This window comes from Solea solea, chromosome 16, assembly GCF_958295425.1.
Source record: "Solea solea chromosome 16, fSolSol10.1, whole genome shotgun sequence".
Classification (NCBI taxonomy): Eukaryota; Metazoa; Chordata; class Actinopteri; order Pleuronectiformes; family Soleidae; genus Solea; species Solea solea.
In genome coordinates this window covers 21673250-21693140 of record NC_081149.1, presented here as the reverse complement: position 1 = coordinate 21693140, position 19891 = coordinate 21673250, and the positions used below count along the sequence as shown (strand labels likewise).

Here is a 19891-nt window from a genome sequence, read left to right as displayed (position 1 = left end):
ATGTACAAACTGACCTGCTGGTGTTTCCTCTCCATCTCCACCAACTCTCCTTCCACTTTGGTCTGCTTCTCCTTCACCTTGACCAGCTCCTCATCCTTGGCCTGCATCTCTTCCTCCTGCCTGGTCACCTGCAGCAGAGGCTTCACCTGCATGTGCCGATCAACACGAGAAGCCTCAGTGGAATGTTCTCCACAAGTGGGCAACATTTACGCGTGTACATCACACGAGCACACACACACACCTTAGTGAAGAGTCTCCACCACTGCCAGTGACGCAGCTTCAAGTAAGCAGCGCAGTTTCTCTGGAGAACTTTCAGAGCACTGAGCTGCTGCTGCTTCTTAGCAAAAGCCCTGAGACAGTGACGATGACAGAGTGAGACAAGAGTAAAATGCACTTTTTTTTATGACTTAACAGATAGACGTGACTCAAACACAGGCAGCACCGGCAGAGCAGCTCTTACTTGCGCGCCAGATATCCTCGGCAGACAGCCTGGAAGTAAATGATGATGTCAGTGATCTTCAGGTCCCGCTCTTCCTCCAGGTGAGCCAAGACTCCAGCCCTGAAGAAGATCTTACTCTGGCCGATACGAAACAGGTTTCCATCCAGCTCCAGAGCTTGAATCTACCAATGAGAGAAAGGACAACAACAGACGGCTTAGGGGAGAATTAAGGGGGATATTATAATAATAATAATAATGTTTCCTGGGCTTTAATAACAAGCTAGTCAATAGTTCTGTATTCAGATGGACAAACCATTCATTTCTTTACTACCGCTTGTCCCATGAAGGGTCTCATCACTAAGCCACCATGTGGCCTTTGAAAATTAGCAGTCAACGTTATTTCCATTTGTCAAGTCCTCACCATTCTCTCACAGGCCTGCTTTCCATCCATGAAGCCTTTGGGAATGGCGTTAGGAGTGAGGATCTCATACCTGGACAAAAAAAAGTAGAAAGGACATAAAGTCACTTAGACGTATATTCTACAATAATAATTGGAAATTGGAAATTGGAGTGAAACATTACCTCTGTCTGAACTCCTGGAAGACAATGCGGTTAGGGAAGCCCTGTCTGCAGATACGGATGCCCTCCAGCACACCATTACACCTCAGCTGGTCCAGAACCAGGTGTGGGTCCAGTTTACCAGCCTGTCAGAGGAGGATCACAAGATTATGACTGTTCATTTCCTCACTAAAAGGCCAACAGGTTCACTGTTCGTGTAAGAGTCTTGACACTCACCCTTTTCTCATGGTTGGGGATGATGCAGCGGACAAAGTTGGGGTTGGTGTTCCTCAGTGTGGCCATCAGCTTAGACAGCTGCTCCTTGTACAGCTGACCCACGGTGCGGAACATGCCCTTCTTGGTCTTGTAGGCGGCACCGAACGCGGTCTCATTCATTCCTGCAACCTGGTCAAGACCCACGATCCGGTCGACTGGTGATGAACAATGAGATGAAGAGATTGTATGAATGGAGGAAGAAGACCACCACTAACCCAAACTTTAAGTGCTACTTACATGAATGTAGAAAAAAGAAACGTTTTATTGCTGTTTAAATCAAACGTGAATATCCATCAGGAAATGAAAAAACCGCTGAATGAGAATATTTCCTTTCTTTTTGTTGAGATAAAGCATGTTTACAGACAATGGCAGCAAGTTTGATGAAACAAAACAACAGCATCTTTTTTATTCTGCCAACTTATTGGGTAACTCATTTCTGATTAGTACACCAAATCAATTTGTGTTATGTTATAATTACATTATGTATGGCCCTGTCACTCTAACTCAACAACACAATAAATTCAAATTAAACAAATGTAATTCTCCTGCATCTCAATTGGAAAAGGGTAAAAAAAAACAAAAATAGAATAACAACTCTAAGAGGAAAGCATAAAAACTGGTGACATGAGATGACATTTAATCAGAATTTTTTTCCCATTCCAGCTGTTTTTACTGAGACCAAGTGAATGAACTGTTGGAGGAAGGATCTGGATTTCACAAGCAGAAGCAGCTCATCGACAAATTAAGGTGGAAAATGATGATCAGGGATCACAAGTGAACACAGCGTCACGATGACACCTGATTCAGCCCGCTGTCTTTATTTACAAACAAACATCCACAAATAACACAGACCTGTGTGTAGATCTCTAGAAAGACAGACTGACCCTGAGACACTGGCTGTGTGTTTATGAGTTATTAGTAGACTAAGCTATTCTCAATACATACAGCAAAGTATTTTATATTACTTAAGTACAGAAGTATTTATAATGGAAGAAAAACTCAATGGGGGAGCTGCAACTAAACTCTCAGAAGTTATAACAAGGAACAGTGACTCTGGGGGTAATAACGGTCATGATTTGCAATATTTATTCCACAGAATCCAGAGTTATAAATAATATTCCAGGCTTGTGATTGAACTGCTCTTTGTGACTGCTCTATTCCCAACATAACCTCTTTTGTAAGTTGCTTTGGATAAAAGCGTCGGCTAAATGCTTAAATGTTAAATGTAATAACCCCTCTGTCCTTTTGTAACAGTTATTTATTTAATTTGATTTAAAAAATACTTTTAGGGAAAATGAAATTGTAAAAGTATTTTTTTTCCTACTCCCTTTTATCCATTTTCTCTGTTTGTTGACAGAACTGAAGTAATAAAAAAAGAAAAGGGGAAACAATAATGTATCACATCACACAGAAAATTGAAATTAACACATTTAACTTGAACATTCACTAATAATCTTACGGCTGTGTACTTGTGCTTAATATATCATGAATATCAGTGACTTGGTTTAGACACTTTGCCTGGAGGTTTGTCAGATATTCCATTTTTTTCAGTGGGTAAAATGAGTAAGCAGGAGTTTAAATCTCTTCTGGATCCAGTGATGATCCTCATTGCTAATTCTTTCCATTGGCTTTTCACTCTGACCTGTGATAGACTCTGGATTAAGTCCGTTATGGAGTCATTTGGATATTTGTATCTAAAACTGTAGCAGTGAGTCAGTATGAGGACTAACACCTGCATCATTTCACAACTGTGAATATGGTGTCACAGCACGTCGTCTCCTATTAAACCGAAATGGAGCAAAAATATTGAGTGTTTCTCCTTGGAAATTTTCACACTTAACACCAGATTTTCTGCACGATTACAGAATAAATACTTCACTTGGCTGATCACACAAGCGACAGGTGTTGGAATAATAAAGGACGACTAAGCCACAAGCATTGATGGTAGGATGATCATTTTCAGGGGGTTTAAATACAGCAGTAATGCAGCCATGCAAAGCCAGAGGGGAGCTCCGCGGTGCACAGAGCAGCTGTGACGAGACAGATGCAACCAACGAGCGCTCCAGTGCAGACGATGACGAGAAGCCAGCGGCACATGAGGGTGAAGTTGTTACTATCATTCACCTGGAGCTTCATGGAGCCCAGACACATTGTCATAGAAAGACGCTCTCTGAAACGTCTGAATGTCTACGGCAACAGAGACACAGACACAGGAAGAAGACAGGAGAGTGAGAGAGAAAAGGAATGCACACAAACACACACACACACACACTGTTCCGTCCACCCATCACTCATATATCCACACACTTTCACAAGCACTGATTAACTGTTAAGAAAAAAAAAGAGGACGTGTGTTATTAAAAGCTAGTGTTGCCCTGTCAGTGCTGGTCATCACTCAGGGAAAATATTAGTCAAAGTGTAATATAACCATTATACTTTCCATTTGACTTGCCAGTGATTCCACATAAACAAATGTCACACTAAAATAAGGATTACTGAGACCACAGTTCCCCCATCTGGCTGAGATATAAACAGTGAGGAGGAGAAAATACGGCACGGGCAATAAATCAGTCAGTGAGACGTGAGAGTAGAGTAGTGTGCTGGCCCGTGGTTTACCTGGTCCATATTATGTGTTTGTACTGGTGAGACCAGTAAAGCAGAGTAGGTGTGAAAAAAGAAAAGCAGTAAAAACCAAACCAGTGATAAAGAAAAGAATGCTTCTCCTTTTGTCTCTCAGTTGCTCAATCTGTTACAGCTTAGGTGTGTAACCTTCTTAGATTAACGCAAGTCTTTTACATCTAAAAATGTAAAGTACATACTGCATAATACATACTTATTGAAACGCCACTTAGCTCCAGCACAGAATACCTGTCTATAAGAACAATAATACAAAAGAGATCTTGTATAAACTCACCATCTTTCCACAGCTCAGCCACAAACTTGTCAGTTGACTGGTGCAGTAGCGTGGCCACGTTGTCATTTAGAGGATCCATGTTCTTCATCAGCCATTCATCAGCTTTATAGTCCACCTAAGGAAAGATGGACAACACGGCAACGTGACATTTCCCCTCAAAACTGAAAAATCCAGTGGCGGATTTTTCATTCTATACAGTCACAAGAAAGAATGCTTTGAAAATACGCGTTCAGACGATGGGCTTCAGGTTTCTGATGAAGTGCCACTGGTCTGTTGCTTCACCTGTCTGTAACAGTCTGTGTCGTATGTCTTCGACTGACAGCAAGAGCTGGCTCTAAGTGTTTTCCAAACCCCAGTCTGCTGCCGTAGTTTTAACTCCCGAGGCAGCACCAGATGTGCCGTATGTGCTACGCGACTGACTGTGCAGTGAGCGGTAGAAGAAAGTTCAGGAAATCACGTCAAATACTCCACAAATAGGATTGAATGTTATTTGTATGTGAATGTGTGAAACCCTGATGTGATTAGTAAAACTTCGATGTGTTTTTCAAAGGTCTAACGTGCAGCGAGGAGTGTTGGGATCAGAGCTGAACATCTCCAGAAAATGACACGGTCAGGAACCTGAGACGAGGAATGTCAGATCGCCATATGGATTTCATTGGAATCTTAAGAGAAAGCAAACTCACTGTGTTTTTACTTATTCTCCCCGTCAGTGTTGCTCCGTCATGCAGGATTTATTTGATGACATTCAATTGTACTCTTGGCTTCAGTGGTGAATACTGGACGCTTGATATTTAGCCAAGTCTGGGGTTTTCACCTGTTAGTCATGATAAGGATCAGGTCCAGGACCGGTATTTAGACTCGGCTGACTGATTCTCATGTACAGAAAACATGTGTACAAGAGAAAAGGGGAGAGAGGTAAATCTAAATGAAATAACAGGATTGGGGCGGTATCAGATTTTTTACACTGTGATTGACACGTTTTCTCACTGGAATATAGTGAAGCATAATTTTCACTTTGCAGATGGCAGAGTGCCATACGCGAGGTGAAAGTGGAAAAATCTCCGCTGTGTAACCACCAGGCATCAAATTCAATCTCACACCAATGTGAAGCAGATGTGGGTTTCCTGCAGAAGCTGGATGACAACTGCGCTATTGTTTTCAGGCACTGACCTGGTTAACTGCTCCTTAAGAAGAAGGTAAATCTGTGCTCATGAAAAACACTCTTAAGTGTTCGGGCTGGACGATCTCAGTAAAATATCTAATGGTGAGATTTCTTTTGACATATATTGTGACTGCAACGTGATTTGTGATATAAATTATATTAACTGAGCCCAGAAGCTAAACATTAACATGTAGATTTAAAACAAGATGGACTAAATGGCACCATCAAAATAATAATAAATAATAACTCCTATAGGCTAACTTCTTTCCAGAGTGTTTGCATTATTAATTCATCTGTCGTATAATAATAAACAAGTTATTTCATCCATAAAATACTCAAATTTAAGAAGCTGAAATCAGAGCTAGTTTTTGTTTTATTGAAAACATACATTTATTGTATGTTTTCATTTATTGAAAAAAATCAACAATTGATTGAGTAATAAATTAATAATTGATTAATTGTTGCAGCCCAAACAACAAAGCAGAACAATGAAACTGCAGTTTTTGCAATTCCACAATTGCATTAATTAACTGTTCAGCCCAAAACATCCAAGAAGGAAGGAAAACACTGAGGGATTCACAAACTGCATTTTCTTCAAGTTTAAAAAGCTGCTTTCTAGTTGTAGCTCAGTGTAATAAGTCCAACCGGGGCCGATTTCCCCAGAGAGCAGAGTGAACACAGAACCCTTAACAAGCCAGAGGTACATACCTTTCCTGCATAGTGAATGATGCAGAAGTCAGCTTTGTCCTTGAGCTGACGCGGCTTCTGGAACTTGGTGTGTGTTCCCTGCTCCTGCAGAACCTTGTCCACAAAGGTTTTGTCTGTGGCCTTGGGAAACCAGCACTCCTCGTCCAGCAGAGCCAGAATACCAGGAGGATTATTCTGAGACAGAGAGAGAGGGAGAGAGAAAGAGAAATTTGATTAATAACAACAACAATGCAGACACAAACACACACACACACACACACACACACACACACACAAGCAAAGGCAGACAACACCAACCGGTCTCTCGATGAGGTCGATGCAGGGCTGCAGGTCGAGGCCAAAGTCGATGAAGCTCCACTCGATGCCCTCCCTCTGGTACTCCTCCTGCTCCAGGATGAACATGGTGTGGTTGAAGAGCTGCTGCAGCTTCTCGTTGGTGTAGTTGATACAAAGCTGCTCAAACGAGTTCAGCTGAAAGGAGAGAATGCAGCACAAGTGAAGTCAATCGATAAAGGTGAACCCCTGAATCACCCACTCTCCACTTCCGGCAACGTGCAACATTGTGATGTCTGCTCCAAAGACTTCTGATTTATTTCTATAGAATCACTTTGTGTTCTGATTAGAGACTTAGACGATCCAACAATCTTAATTCTGTTTAATTGTCTTGATGATACCTCAAAGATCTCAAATCCAGCTATATCCAGGATGCCAATGAACGACGCCCCCTGACGTTTGGTTCTGTCCAGGGCCTTGTTGATGCGGTGGACCAGCCATCTGAACAGACGCTCATATGTTGCCTTGGCCAGAGCTTCAACAGCAAAGTCAGCCTGAGGTTAAAAGAAAAGAGCGATAAACACATACGTACTCAATTTGTTGCTCTTTTGATTTATCATGGTAGGATAATCCAAGTATAGGCTACAACTAGGACAGGTCATAATCTAACTGACAAGCTAAATTGCAAAAGGCAAAAGAGTAGACGTTCAATTATTAAAGGATGTTAATATTCATAGTGGTCAGTGACAATGTACCTGTTCTTTGGTCTGTGCTTTCTGCACATAGTCTCGTCCCACTTTGATCCTCGGGGTAAGAATTGCTCTGGTGAACTCCATAACGTTCATTCCAAGCAGGTGGCAGAGCTTCTGTGCAGCTGCAGGAAAGTATTTTACTGTTTAATAAACATGTTAATCACAGTAGGCCTCATAACATCAGATGTTCATGTCTAAGTTGGATCCATTCATCCATCTTCTATACCACTGGATTACTAACATCTCCACAGGACTCTTTCGCCTGGTTTTTGTGCTGCACACAGAAAGTGATTGGTTTCATGTTGAGCCTGATGGAGGCAACATTGCGCGAGTAAAGCAAGACAACTGCAAACAGTTTGGGGAATGATGAAAGGCCCAAATGAGTTACTTAGTACTCAGACTATTATGTTAAATGCCCCAAGACAAAACCGTACATAATTATATATTTGATACTTATCCTTAAGTTAATGGTATGTGACCACAGTTTATAATAGAAAAGACATCTGATGGTACCGACATCAGCCGCATATTAAAAACATTCAGTTACCAGGGGCCACACATTTTAACTGCAGCATTAACATGGTTTTAATAGAGCATGTCCTCACAGTGAATAGTGGGGGTGCGTGTGACGTGGATAAGAGAATGTTTTCATCAGCTGTTGTGGTGAAGGCTGAAGGTTACAGTTATTTTCTGTATTCATGAATGACACCATTGTGTGCGTGTGAGTGTAATATGAAGATTAGATCTGATGTCATTGAAACCCACAACAATTTTGTATTTTTTAAATTAATTTAGAGACCCACAACTATGTTAATATTTCACTATTTAAAAGATAGTAAAAGATGTAAACACTGATCAATATTTCATTTCTAGTGTTTGTGTGTGTCAAGTGTTTACCTGTGTTCTCAGGCATGGATGCCTGATCAGTGTTTCTCTCCTTTTTAAAGATGATGTTGCCAAACTGCAGCACTGAAGAGACCACCTTCAACATGCCTGACGAGGATAAGTGTTCACACGTTATCGGGGAATGGCAGCGGAAGAGAGAAAAAAAAGGAATGCAGAGTGAGGAGATACTATATTTAAGGGCACATCTGGACTGGAACGGCTACTCACAGACAATCTCATCGTGGTTGAAGCTCATGATGTGCATGGCTTCCATCGTTTCCTGGAAATTATCCTTGTCCTGCTGACCAGGGATGGGAATGTTACCATTTGACAGGAAGCGGTAGCTGTTAAAGCCTTCGAGGAGCAGGTCGGCTGCCGGAGAAGAGGAAACGAAGGTGATTTCCAAAGTTCTTATGTGATCATTTTATTCTATTCTTTTTTGCATGTTTTCCTGTCAGTGTTGGGCAGTAATGGATTTATTACTGTAATATAATTACTTAACCGAGTAACAAGACTTTTTTAAGTAATAAAGTAATAGTAATACGAAGAATAATGTATCTTATTACTTTTGGTACCATGTAATAAGTAAAGTAAAAGTGCTACTTTTTAAAGGAGCAATGACCAATAAGTTAGAGCTTCTTGATTTTGCTCTTACAATTAAAATGATGCTGAGAACCTTTTCGTGTGCAATAGTTGCATCAGTTTTCATAAAATGCTGTGAGTGAGAGGGCAAACTGTGTTTTAACACCTTCTGCATCATCACGAAACAATGTACTAACAACCGAAACTAAAAGTTAATGAGAGTGAAACATTTCTTTCCCCCGCTGCTAATTCAAAGCAGTCTGAGCTTGGTTCCTTTCCTGCAGCAAATTAGCACAGACTTAAAAACCCTCACTGTCTTTGCTCTCATTGTTTCCCTAATAAGCTAACTGCTCCTTAAAGCAACAGTCAGACGCTCACTTCGGAGATGTTCTCCGGCTCCTGCCAGCAGACGGTAAAAGATGTGGAAGGTCCTCTCATCTTTGGCCTGTCTAATGGCTCTCGACTTCTCCAGAAGGTCTGAGAGCAAGAGTTAAGGACTTGACAATAAGCAATTAACTGACATTGCTGCTGAATCTTCAGAAATCAAACAGTATAATGAGGATACAGGTTTCAATATTGGCTCCAACAATGTAGCCTGTGACGTCAAAGTTGACTCTGATGAACTTCCCCTAAAAGAACAAAAAAGAACAAAATAATAACAGTTAAACAAAACCCAGCAGTTAAAACACCACAAACTAATCAACAAGTCTATGATGTCATTTTGTGTGTGTGTGTGTGTGTGTGTGTGTGTGTGTGTGTGTGCGTGTCATTCTTGCAGATGACAAAAACGATAGCAATATGAAGAATAAAATGTCTATATTAGGAAAAGCCAGGTTAACGGGTCAGAAAGAATCTCAGGCATGTCTGTGGTTTCCTGAAACGTGAAACGTGAGTGTGAATGTGTGTGAATGTGTGTGTGTGTGTGTGTGTGTGTGTGTGTGTGAGACACCATCTGTCTTCTGGTTTTCACAGCATCTCGTGTGAGCCAGCCAATGAATCATGAGGACAGAGGAACGCGATGGTTAAGCCACACACAAAATTCTTAAGTGCTTAGAAACTACAATCTATCTGATTTCTGCAACTAATCATAACATCGTGAGACAAATATTACAAATACAGCATTAGTCCACTCTGCAATCTGTGAGCAAAACGTATAAATCAAACAAGAAATATGAACATGCGGTTGTTTAAGCAAATATTCAGTTGAAATAAACACTTAAATTAGTACAATTTGAAAAATACCTTCACTTTCATTACAGCACGTCTGTACAGTTAATACAATGCTACAGCCAGCATGAGCACAAAGACTCCTACTAAAGGTTAAAAAAAAAACTTGAAAGTTCATTAATTTACTAAATTATAATTTGGTTTAATCTTCATTATTTCCTGCAGGAACTTTCTGAAGTGTCTTGCCAAAAACAAGCCATAATGTGCTGGTAAGTAGATTTGTTTGAGTGCTAAAGCTTCATGTTCACCAAACAAACAAACAAACAAACAAATAAAATATTTATCTTTCCATGTAACCTTTCTACTCTCCTTTCATTATAGTGTTAGTTTATTGTGTTGCGTTATTCTTTTTACACATTGCAGAACAGGAACCAGAAGAAAATCCGTTTTTAACTGAGCCGGACCAGTTTAAGTGCAACATAAATACAATTAAGAAAATAGCCAGAGCTAACTAAGTAGCTTACCTCCCCAAATATCAGACTACTGCTTTGCCTAAAGCTTCTGTATAATATAAGCAATGGATTCAATTCAGGGATGAGGGAGCAATGATTACTCCGTGAGGGTATAATTTTATTCCAAGGAAAACTAATCATCTATTATTGGTCTAAATAGTGCTTGTGCACCAATTTGCAGTTAGTTTAATCCCTAAATAAATAAAAACATTAATTCAAGATAAATATTACAAATATCAGATTAGCAAAATATTTAATGTGATAAGTCAATACTGTGAGAATATGGAACTGGAAAAATGAAATGAAAAAGTCACTGTGGATTTAATATTTTCCATTCCAAATGCTTACTGTACATATGTGTAAATCAAGAGAATGATGCTTTTAACAGGAACCGTGAACTCACAAAGCGAGACGAGTTGTCATTTTTCACTGTCTTGGCATTGCCAAAAGACTCCAGGATGGGGTTTGCTTGCAGGAGCTGGCGTTCCAACTCACCCTGTGGAGAGAGACACAGAGGTAAGGATCCAACAAGCTGTCAAACATTTCCAATGCCTCTCCAAATGTAATGGATCTTTAATCAGTATTTATCACACGTTTTCTGTGTCTGCTGAGACGCACAAAACAAGTCTATGGAACAGAACAGGTAAATGACAATTTGGCCCAAGTCAGTCTTTGGTGACACTGAGACACATAATTATGCCTCTGGCGGTTTTACTTTAATCAACCCAAGTACAATGTGATTTTTATCAAGTTTAACGGGCCAAGACAACCAAACAGATTGTTTGAGTCTGTGTAACCGCAAAGGCACAACAGGGAGTGTGTTCCAACACATGCCCTGCAGTCAGTGGTTAGTTTGGGTTGATGAGGGAGCACGTTCTTCCGGCCTGCACATTCCTACGGCTGTGATGATATACACTGTCTATCCAAAGACTTCACCACCATGACGTTTTTTTCCGATGATGGCTTCCTCCCCAATCTTAAAACCTGGGCTGATAGGCAGTTTGGACATTCCCCCAGTTCCTTGAAACCTCTAATTCCCCCTACACATGGCACACACTCCTCTATGCAGAGCATACTGTAGTCAGTACAAAAATAGCACTTATGGCTGGTGTGTCACCATCAGTCCCTGAACTTAAACTGACTCCAAGATACTCATCAGGACAGTGTAAGTTTCACCTGAGCTGCTACTAATTGCCTAGTTGTTCAAAGGAACATAGGGCGACCTACTTAGTTGTGAAAATACATGAAGTCTACATTCCAATTTAATATCTCTGCCCCAACATATGATCCAGATATGGGCCTAACATTTGGCATCTACATTATGGAAATCTAAAGAAACACCTATGCCGCCTAAATAGGGCTGAATGATAGGAGCAAAATATCAAAAATGTGATTTTCAATTTAAAATGCAACACCACTTTAGGTCAATCTTTTAGTTCAACATTTACTGTGTTATAGGTTGAATACGAGATGGAGCCTTACCACATGGCATACCATCAAAATATCAACCACTGAAAGAATGATAATCAAAAATGTCAAACTGTAATTACATTTTGAAAACGATTGTTCAATCCTATTCCTGATGTGCTTTACCAACCGCACCCTCCTTCACATTTCCCCTTTACCTTTGAGCCTCATCTCAGGTCTGTTTTACCTCTTCTCCCCAAGAACAACCCTACTTAACCCCCTTCAAATCTTCTCTCCTGCAGCACATCTTCGCTCTGCCTTGATCTCTAGTTTTGCATTCCTCTGGCCTGTGGTTAGAGGCAGTGCTAATGCAACTCAGAGGGACAGCGGCGTTAAGGAGGTCAGTTTGGTTGGTGTGCTCACGCAGGGGAGCACAGTGAGGCACTGACTTCTATCCTCTCACTTGCAGCTACTGAAACACACCATATTAAACAGGCATTAACTCAGATTGTGTGTGCTCAAGGCTGCCGGGTATGTGATTCACTGTGATTCCACAGTTATTAGATTTACAGAGGACACACAAACATCAGGTATTGCTTTGGGGGAGACCAAAGAAAGCAGCCTTTAGATAAATCAACCTGAAAAAAGAGGGGAGCCAGAAAAAGGTCCATTTTTATGTGGGACGAGGTTGGAGCAGATTTAATACTTTGTCAGCAAGAGTTTAATTTGTGCTACTTTTGGGACGAAACATTGTGGATTAAAAATGTGAAGAAACCCAGGTTCGGCTAAAACATCTGCAAAGATATCATCTGTGTTTGATTATTGCCTGGGCAACAAAAACCCCAAATGAAGCAAAGGCGCATTTGGTGACTGGAATAATATTACCGCAGGCAAGGCTATAGAAAAAGCCGAGCCAATACTAATTGAAATGCTGCTAAAACTACACACATGCGTCTAGAGAACGTCATCAGTGGAAAACATGCATGGACATATGAGAGATTTGATCAACAACTCTATTTTACACCTACTGGCTTCTAGCATCATGAGTTCATCACTTGTCACTTGAGGAGAAATGTTTAAAGGAATACGTCACCGATTTGCATTTAGCTTTGTATTATTAGAACAGTATTTTTGAAAAATTGTGTTGCCCAACCTCAGGTTCCCCAGAGCTGAGAAATATCTTATAATAATAGTAATACAAAGCTAAATGCAAATCGGTGAAGTATTTCTTTAATGTGTTGATGGTCAGATTTTTATAACTACTATATGAGTTTAAACTGAGAATTGAAAAACAAACAAAGCAATTGAGACATTTCTATTTAATGCTAATAGACCTGGACTGTTTTATCATTAGGAGCCTTCTCGTTTAATAAAAGATTCCCTAGGTTTCAAACGATCACATGAGAAGACTGAGCAAGAAGAAGCTTAGATTTCGGGAGAGATTTGGAGATTAGGGCATGCAAGTGTACACAAAACACCAAAAAGGACCACACACACTTTTTAAAGAAGCGAGAGATACACTTGCCTGTAGCTTGAATGCTTTGGGAGATTCTGGCTGTTTGTTATGGATAAACAAATGCAAGGGTTAAAAACCTGAAGCGCTTGTGTCAGACACAAGCCACAGGAAACAGAACACCAGCAAACGCAGCAATAGCTGCGCTCTCGCAGAACGACATTGGATGATGTGAAGCGGGAGCAATGAGACTACGGTAACATCGAGCAGGTTAGCTAAAAAAAACACTTGTGTTACAATGTTACAATTAAAGAAAGGGATAAATTCACATTTTGAGGGGAAAAAAATGCCTTTTCATTTCCAAAAGATAAGAAGATCGATCGAAAAACTAGCCTTCAGTTAACAGAATCCACCCAGCAACATGCCTAAAGTGCATAAATGGCATAAAAGAATTCATCCCTTTACACCCCATACTCATTCATTTTCTTCTCTTTGTACAGAATAAACAAATATGAGATTGCAAATGTTGTGACCGACAGAGCCAAACACACTGTTTCCAGTCTTTGTGATGGCTACAGTCTTACATTACAGGAAAACACCATGTTTCTGAATATGTCAAACTAACGATGATTACATTCATGGTGTGCAGAGGTAATTCACAAGGAGAGGAGAGGAGAGGAGAGGAGAGGAGAAGAGAAGAGAGGTGAGGAGAGGAGAGGAGAGGAGTGGGCAGTGAAGTTCTCACAGGAATGTTGTGGTCTTTGCGTCCTTTGTGTGAGGAGGCAACGTGGGCCAGGTACTGGATGACCTTCTTCGTGTTCTCGGTCTTGCCAGCGCCTGATTCACCTCTGAAAAGAAATTCAATAGACATCATGGATATACATAAATAGGTTCACTGTGGAAGAATGAGTGACCTCTAATGGTGAGACTGCAGAGTGCAGAGTGGGAATGTGGTCTTTCCCAAGCGTCAGGGAACTGTGGTGAACCAGAAAAGCTTCAAATACTCAGGTTTATATGCTTGAGGCCATTTGGGAAGCAAGCTTTAATTTAAGATGGAAACCTAAGCAATGATCTCTTAATTAGTAGTCAATTAACTAAATAACTCTTATTGGTCAGTGTGGCAGTCAGGAGGAGTGACTGAATGAAAACCATGAAACGAATTGAAAGCAAGAGGAAATAGAAAGTGCGGGAGAGTAAGTCAACAACTATCAGGGTATGTGTTGCTGATTTCTAAATCCATCCATTCCTCTGTCAGTTGGTTTTACTGGAGAAACGTGTGGTTAAGTGGGACACTCTCCAGAGTTTCCAGGCTCTGTATTTGGGCTGTATCTAATGATAGCTGTGTTCAGGCAGAACCATCCACAGCTCAGGTCCCAAAGACCAGAAAACCAGGGCCAGCAATATTACATCTAACTACATACCAGTGGCTTTAGTCTAGCTGGCAATTAGCTCAGCAGCACAAGGAAGACGGCAGTTTTAGCTTGAAGCTTATGGGCGAGTCCTTGAATGCAGCATGCAGGCGTAGCAATATAGAGTAGGTCAAGATAGTTACACATCCAAGTTTGGCTTGTTTCACAAATGTTCCTGAAAGATATAATCACTGACGGGCTTTTTCACATCATATCCTTTACTCCTATACGCAAGATGTGATTAAGTGGGTTAAAGCAGCCATTTATGGTAGTAGGAACCTCACTGTGAGTGTCTATTGTCTCACAGCGGATTATTGCTCTCTCACAATCAACTCTTACGTGGGAAATTCTACACGTTCTTGGCCTCATTTGCCACTCCCTGTTCTGTGGGAAACAGCATATAGACAAGATGACACCAGAGCAATTCTTTCTTTCTTACACTTTCTGTGTATTTCTGTTTCGTGTCATCACTGTCCAAGCAACTGAACAACAGAGTTATGAGCTAAACGCCAGTCACAAGATCATCTTCATGGCTTATTCAGATAGTGATGTAGGAGACATAGCCTTAGCGCTCAGTCCTGTGGAAGACAAGGGATATTTAACGTAGTTTAATCCTTTGTTTGATCCTTTATGGGACCATCTGTAAGTACAGGAACACAACCACACCTTCAATATAGCTAGGGGCCATTTTAACTAGATTAAAAGTGTTTTTTACAAGGTTTGTGCATGAACACAGGTTGGTTGTGGGCTGTAGAATAAAGTCAGGTAATTATCAGGCTTTTCTAATCCCATTTTTCTAATCCCATTTCACTCAATAATAAAAGACAACAAAACTAAACTCACGTAGCAGTATTTTTGGGAAATTCAGTCTTTCAATTTGTAAGCATTTCTGTGTTGCTAATTCAAATATAAACATACAATTGCAACAAAATGAATGTCTTTTATTGTGAAATCAATATACAGTTAACAGTTTTCGAGTGGGGGAGCCGTTTACTGTGACCAAATTAGGTTTGAATCAATGTCTGTTTGTTTCTTGAGGCTCTTCTGCCACCAACAGAGGGAGATGTTTTCTGAACGTGAGACAGATTATGCAACGGTTCATTGGCAGGGGCAACTCAAGCCACACTGGAAGAGTGTGGCACTTAATTACTCGCTGTCATAGAGCATAAAGGCAGGGCACCAAACCGCACTCTTAACTCCCTCAGTTTTGGGTTGAGCCGCTGCACAAACCAGCTTCCGCAAAAAAGCTATTTGAAACCAGTCTTTAAATAAAGCAGGAGGATGGGAGCCGGCCAACTGACCCAGGGCAAAGGAAAGATGAAAGAAGATGGAAAAGGGTTTAGTTCAATAAGACAAAAAGATCGGCAAACCAAGAAAGCCCCCGAGCAATGATCCCTGTAAAGTGCTCGCGTTGAAGTTATAATGCTTAGTTTAACTGTTCACTGAAGGTGCTGAGAAAATCATTTGAGGCCAGTAATTGAGACACTGCCTTTGGATTAGAGAATCCTATTAAGGCAGAGCTATATAATCTTCATCTTGTGACAGATTCATTTCCTAGCCCATCAAGTTGCATTATCAGCAGAAACACCTTAAAGAGCAGAACAACTGTCCTAACAGAGATGTGACCTCAGGACAGGTGAGGCCCGGTGAGGAGGACAATTAAAAGAGATTTAAGGGTTGGGGTACTCACGTGCAAAGGATTGATTGGTCCTCACGGTCTGTTTAAAGAAAGAAAGAAAGAAAGGAAACAGAGTCAGCATCTTTCCATGCGCTCCTTGGCGTTAACAATAATTACAAAGACAAGAGCAATCAAGTAATCAACAGGCAGATGCTGAACAACAGGACACACTGAAACACTGAGTCTATGCACAGTAACATTACATGAATCCAGGGTCTGTGTAAAGAATAAACTTAACATCCAAATGCCCGTTCCTCAGTCTGCTACTCTCCTCTCCTCTGCAAAGCCATGCTGTGTAATGACCATGAAGTGACACTGAGGTTACTAACTGAAACTCTTGCAGCTTTTCATCACAGAGGAATTCAGACCAAAGTCCAGATGACAGGATTGGCTATGCCAACTGAAGTGTGTGTGACCTCTTAACTCTAAAGGTCTTGCTGTGCACTGCAGAGAACTACAAAGACCAGAACCCAGAGGGACCTGACCTGTTAGCAGAAACTGTAGACTCCTTCACACGCTGGTATAATCACACTGTGCCCTAACTGGATTAACCCACAAGCAAACAACAACTATGTTGCCTGCTTTATATGATGAATGTTAAATACTCAAAAATAACACTTTTGTGTGTGTGTGTGTGTTGACATATCCATGGATCTACGCCAGCAATAGAAAGATTACACACATCACATTAAAAAAAAAAAAATAGTAATACTAATATCTTCACAACTAAAAGCTATATTACTGGAGGAACAGGAGCTTTTGTTGGATATAACACTGGGCCTGTGTCTGGTTGCATAGAAACTGGAAACTTGCTTCAAGTCACGATTGCTGAAAGGCAGCAGCGCTCACCGATAAGGCAGAAAATACATCTTTTTAAGAAATGTTGTCATTTCAAATGAAAACAACTATTCTATGTAGTTTCTAGTGAGATATCACACAAAATAGTCACCGGTGATTCCAATTTTACACCAAATAAAGTGACCTATTGCTATTACAATGTCATAAATGCTGGTGGTGACTAATGGGTTTGTGCTTTGCGTGAGTGTCTGTATGTGTGTGCACACAAAATCAAAGACTTCCCTGCACAAAAACACTGAAATACAACAAATTAATGATAGACAATTGTGCACTGTCCCTTGATAGCCGTCAAACTTGACTGTGCTTCCTGTTTGCATTTCACAGCCACATCTACATAAACCTGATGCTTATCAGGTGCACCTCATGCTGACTTTCATAAGACCTTAGCCCTTAGTCTGGATTGAGGCACACAACACACTGTGTAACCCAGCATGGAAATGAAAACCTAACACACACACACACACACACACACACACACACACACACACACACACACACACACCACGGCCTCTCAGCAACATCGTCTCTGCTTCGAATGATTACAGAGAGAAGCAGTTTACATGTGTGACCTCATGGCTCTGAAATTAGCACCTGATTGCAATCTATGACAAATGAGGAAAAAACGAAATCTGTTGCAAATTGCGATCGTGTACTTTAGATTCAAACGTTTAAAAGTATGTGCTGAAATCAAGTGCGGCTCTGGTGCTTTTATAAACACTGTATGACAAGTCAGTCTTTCGTGAGAACAATCCTCTGGTGCAGAAGAATCTGCAGCATATTTCGTGCTTCTGGCTGCAGCCACATTTGTCATTTGTTTGTAATAACAGTGACATGAGCAGCCATCGATGACGTAGCTGCACAGACAAAAACAAAGTATAAAAAGTAAAACATGTTTATGGGCCTGACTGAAGTTAAATATTATGGGAGGATATTTCTGTGTCTGACTGTCGTTACGAATAAATCACAGTCAGAGACAGAATAACTGCTGAATCATCATGAACGGCTTTTCTTCCCAATATTCTTCAATCCTACAATGAAGAAAAAGATGCACCCATGAAAGTGACACACACACACATCATTGGACTTTATCCTCTGATCCCCATTTATCCAGCTTACATCCAACGTCCTCCTGAAATGTTCCATTTGACGTACGATCCCTCTGCAGATACTCATCACCTCCACCCACAGACCCTCAGAGCTTTCTCTCTGATAGACAATCATTCCTTATGATTTCATTCCTCTATAAGGTCAAAGTACATACTGACCTCAAGTGCCAGAACAAAAGGGGGGGGGGGGGGGGTTAAAATGCCTAACACATACTGATCCATCAATGGAGAGCAACCAGAATATAATATCCAACAAACAGATGCTGTGTATGTATAAAATGCATCACCACAGCCAAGATATTCCTGTAGTTCACGTACACACATCTCTGTATTGACTATTGTACATGTGAATTTGTACATCCTGTCATCTTTGAAAACACTAAAATATAGATATTTCTTGCAGTAAAGTGCTGTGTTGATATTGTTGACAGTCATTTTCTGTTGTATATAAACCTCTGACCACACATTGGCAGCAGGCTGTTGGCCGTTTGAGTCTCTCCTCCTCCTTCCACTCCTCTCACAAGACAAAGAAACTGGAAATTGTTAATGCACAAAACATTGCTACATGTGTATATGAGTTCTTCCTTAAATTACACCATTTTAAGGCGACACACAGCAAAAGCATTTCAGCTGAGTCATGTTTGGGCTGTTAATTCCTTCTTTTTTGGGAGAAGAATATTGACTAAAATGACTCAACAGCACAAATGTGTTGTCAACAGCTTGTTACGTTCATAAATGGTCTAAAATGCAGTTCAGGCAGTCTTTTGTGATATATACTGTATATTATGCAGGTCACAATGAAGCTACATTATCCATATATTGTGCAGCCTCATATAGAAACAAACACATTCACATGGATAATGTGACTGGAGCTGTGTGAGAAGGTGGGTACATCCATCTGCTACATGCTGCCACCTTGGCCCTCTTGGCAGATACTGCTTCCAAGATCACCACGGCAACTAACTGCTGGGTCATATTTACCCAGGATGCCATGCTGGTTAGGCGTAGGTGGACAGCTCAAAGTGAATGTGCTCTTCCCTACCAGTAGCTCATTACTGCCGCACTAAATCTCTACCCACTTTGTGTTTCTCTTTTCTCTGTGTCGCCCTCATTTCCCTATTTCTCTGTGAATGGTGCAAAGCCTGATTACTGTGACCACTAAACAGTGGGACCCTGCTGGAGAAATAAAAATAGTTCTTCCACGCCAACAGATGTTTTTAATCTGATCACCTCATCAGAGGAGATGTTTAACTGATTTCCCGCATGATAAATCACAAGCCAGTCATGTAGCATATATTAAATAGGATGTAAACAAGTTTTTCCACAATTCGCTCTCTCAACATGTCACATACCATTTAAGAACATTTAATTATTGTGTTTGCATATCAAAAACGAGACTTTTAAGATACATATCAACATTTTGGGACAACAGAAGTTGTGCTAATCAAATTTCTCACAGTCTCACAACACATCCAGATAATGTCCTTGTGAATCATTACTAACTTTATTAATTAATCTGGACCCAAACTGGTCTAGACTTTCTGCACATGCATGAAATATGTGCCCTGCCAGCTCAAAGAATTAAATTTGTTTTGGGAAAACACCTATTATCAACAACTTGAAAGGAAGGATATTACCATCGAGCAGAGCGAATTGGGACACACTGAATAAATGACTTGAATGCTGAGACAAGGACAGTAGTCAAATTGCATGGAGTAGTTTAGCTGCAACCATAGGAGTAAATGTGCAACT

At 40.6% G+C, this 19891-nt stretch overlaps 1 protein-coding gene across 2 annotated transcripts in view; it reads right to left on the bottom strand.

Annotated features, from left to right (window-relative positions):
- LOC131475321 (myosin-10) overlaps positions 1–19891 on the bottom strand; it is a 51794-nt gene that overhangs the window by 8921 nt on the left and 22982 nt on the right. Inside the window, exons 4-22 of one of the 2 annotated variants that reach the window (XM_058653366.1) lie at positions 16188–16215; positions 13834–13936; positions 13161–13190; positions 10632–10724; positions 9115–9178; positions 8928–9026; positions 8196–8339; positions 7980–8075; positions 7086–7204; positions 6732–6884; positions 6355–6528; positions 6058–6231; positions 4188–4302; positions 1235–1428; positions 1022–1143; positions 861–930; positions 461–621; positions 242–350; positions 15–146 (exon numbers count right to left, since the gene is read on the bottom strand). In XM_058653366.1, the coding sequence (XP_058509349.1) occupies positions 15–146; positions 242–350; positions 461–621; positions 861–930; positions 1022–1143; positions 1235–1428; positions 4188–4302; positions 6058–6231; positions 6355–6528; positions 6732–6884; positions 7086–7204; positions 7980–8075; positions 8196–8339; positions 8928–9026; positions 9115–9178; positions 10632–10724; positions 13161–13190; positions 13834–13936; positions 16188–16215 (2180 nt within the window). The remainder of the gene's footprint in view (positions 1–14; positions 147–241; positions 351–460; positions 622–860; positions 931–1021; positions 1144–1234; positions 1429–4187; positions 4303–6057; positions 6232–6354; positions 6529–6731; positions 6885–7085; positions 7205–7979; positions 8076–8195; positions 8340–8927; positions 9027–9114; positions 9179–10631; positions 10725–13160; positions 13191–13833; positions 13937–16187; positions 16216–19891) is intronic. The other variant, XM_058653367.1, reaches the window with a different exon arrangement.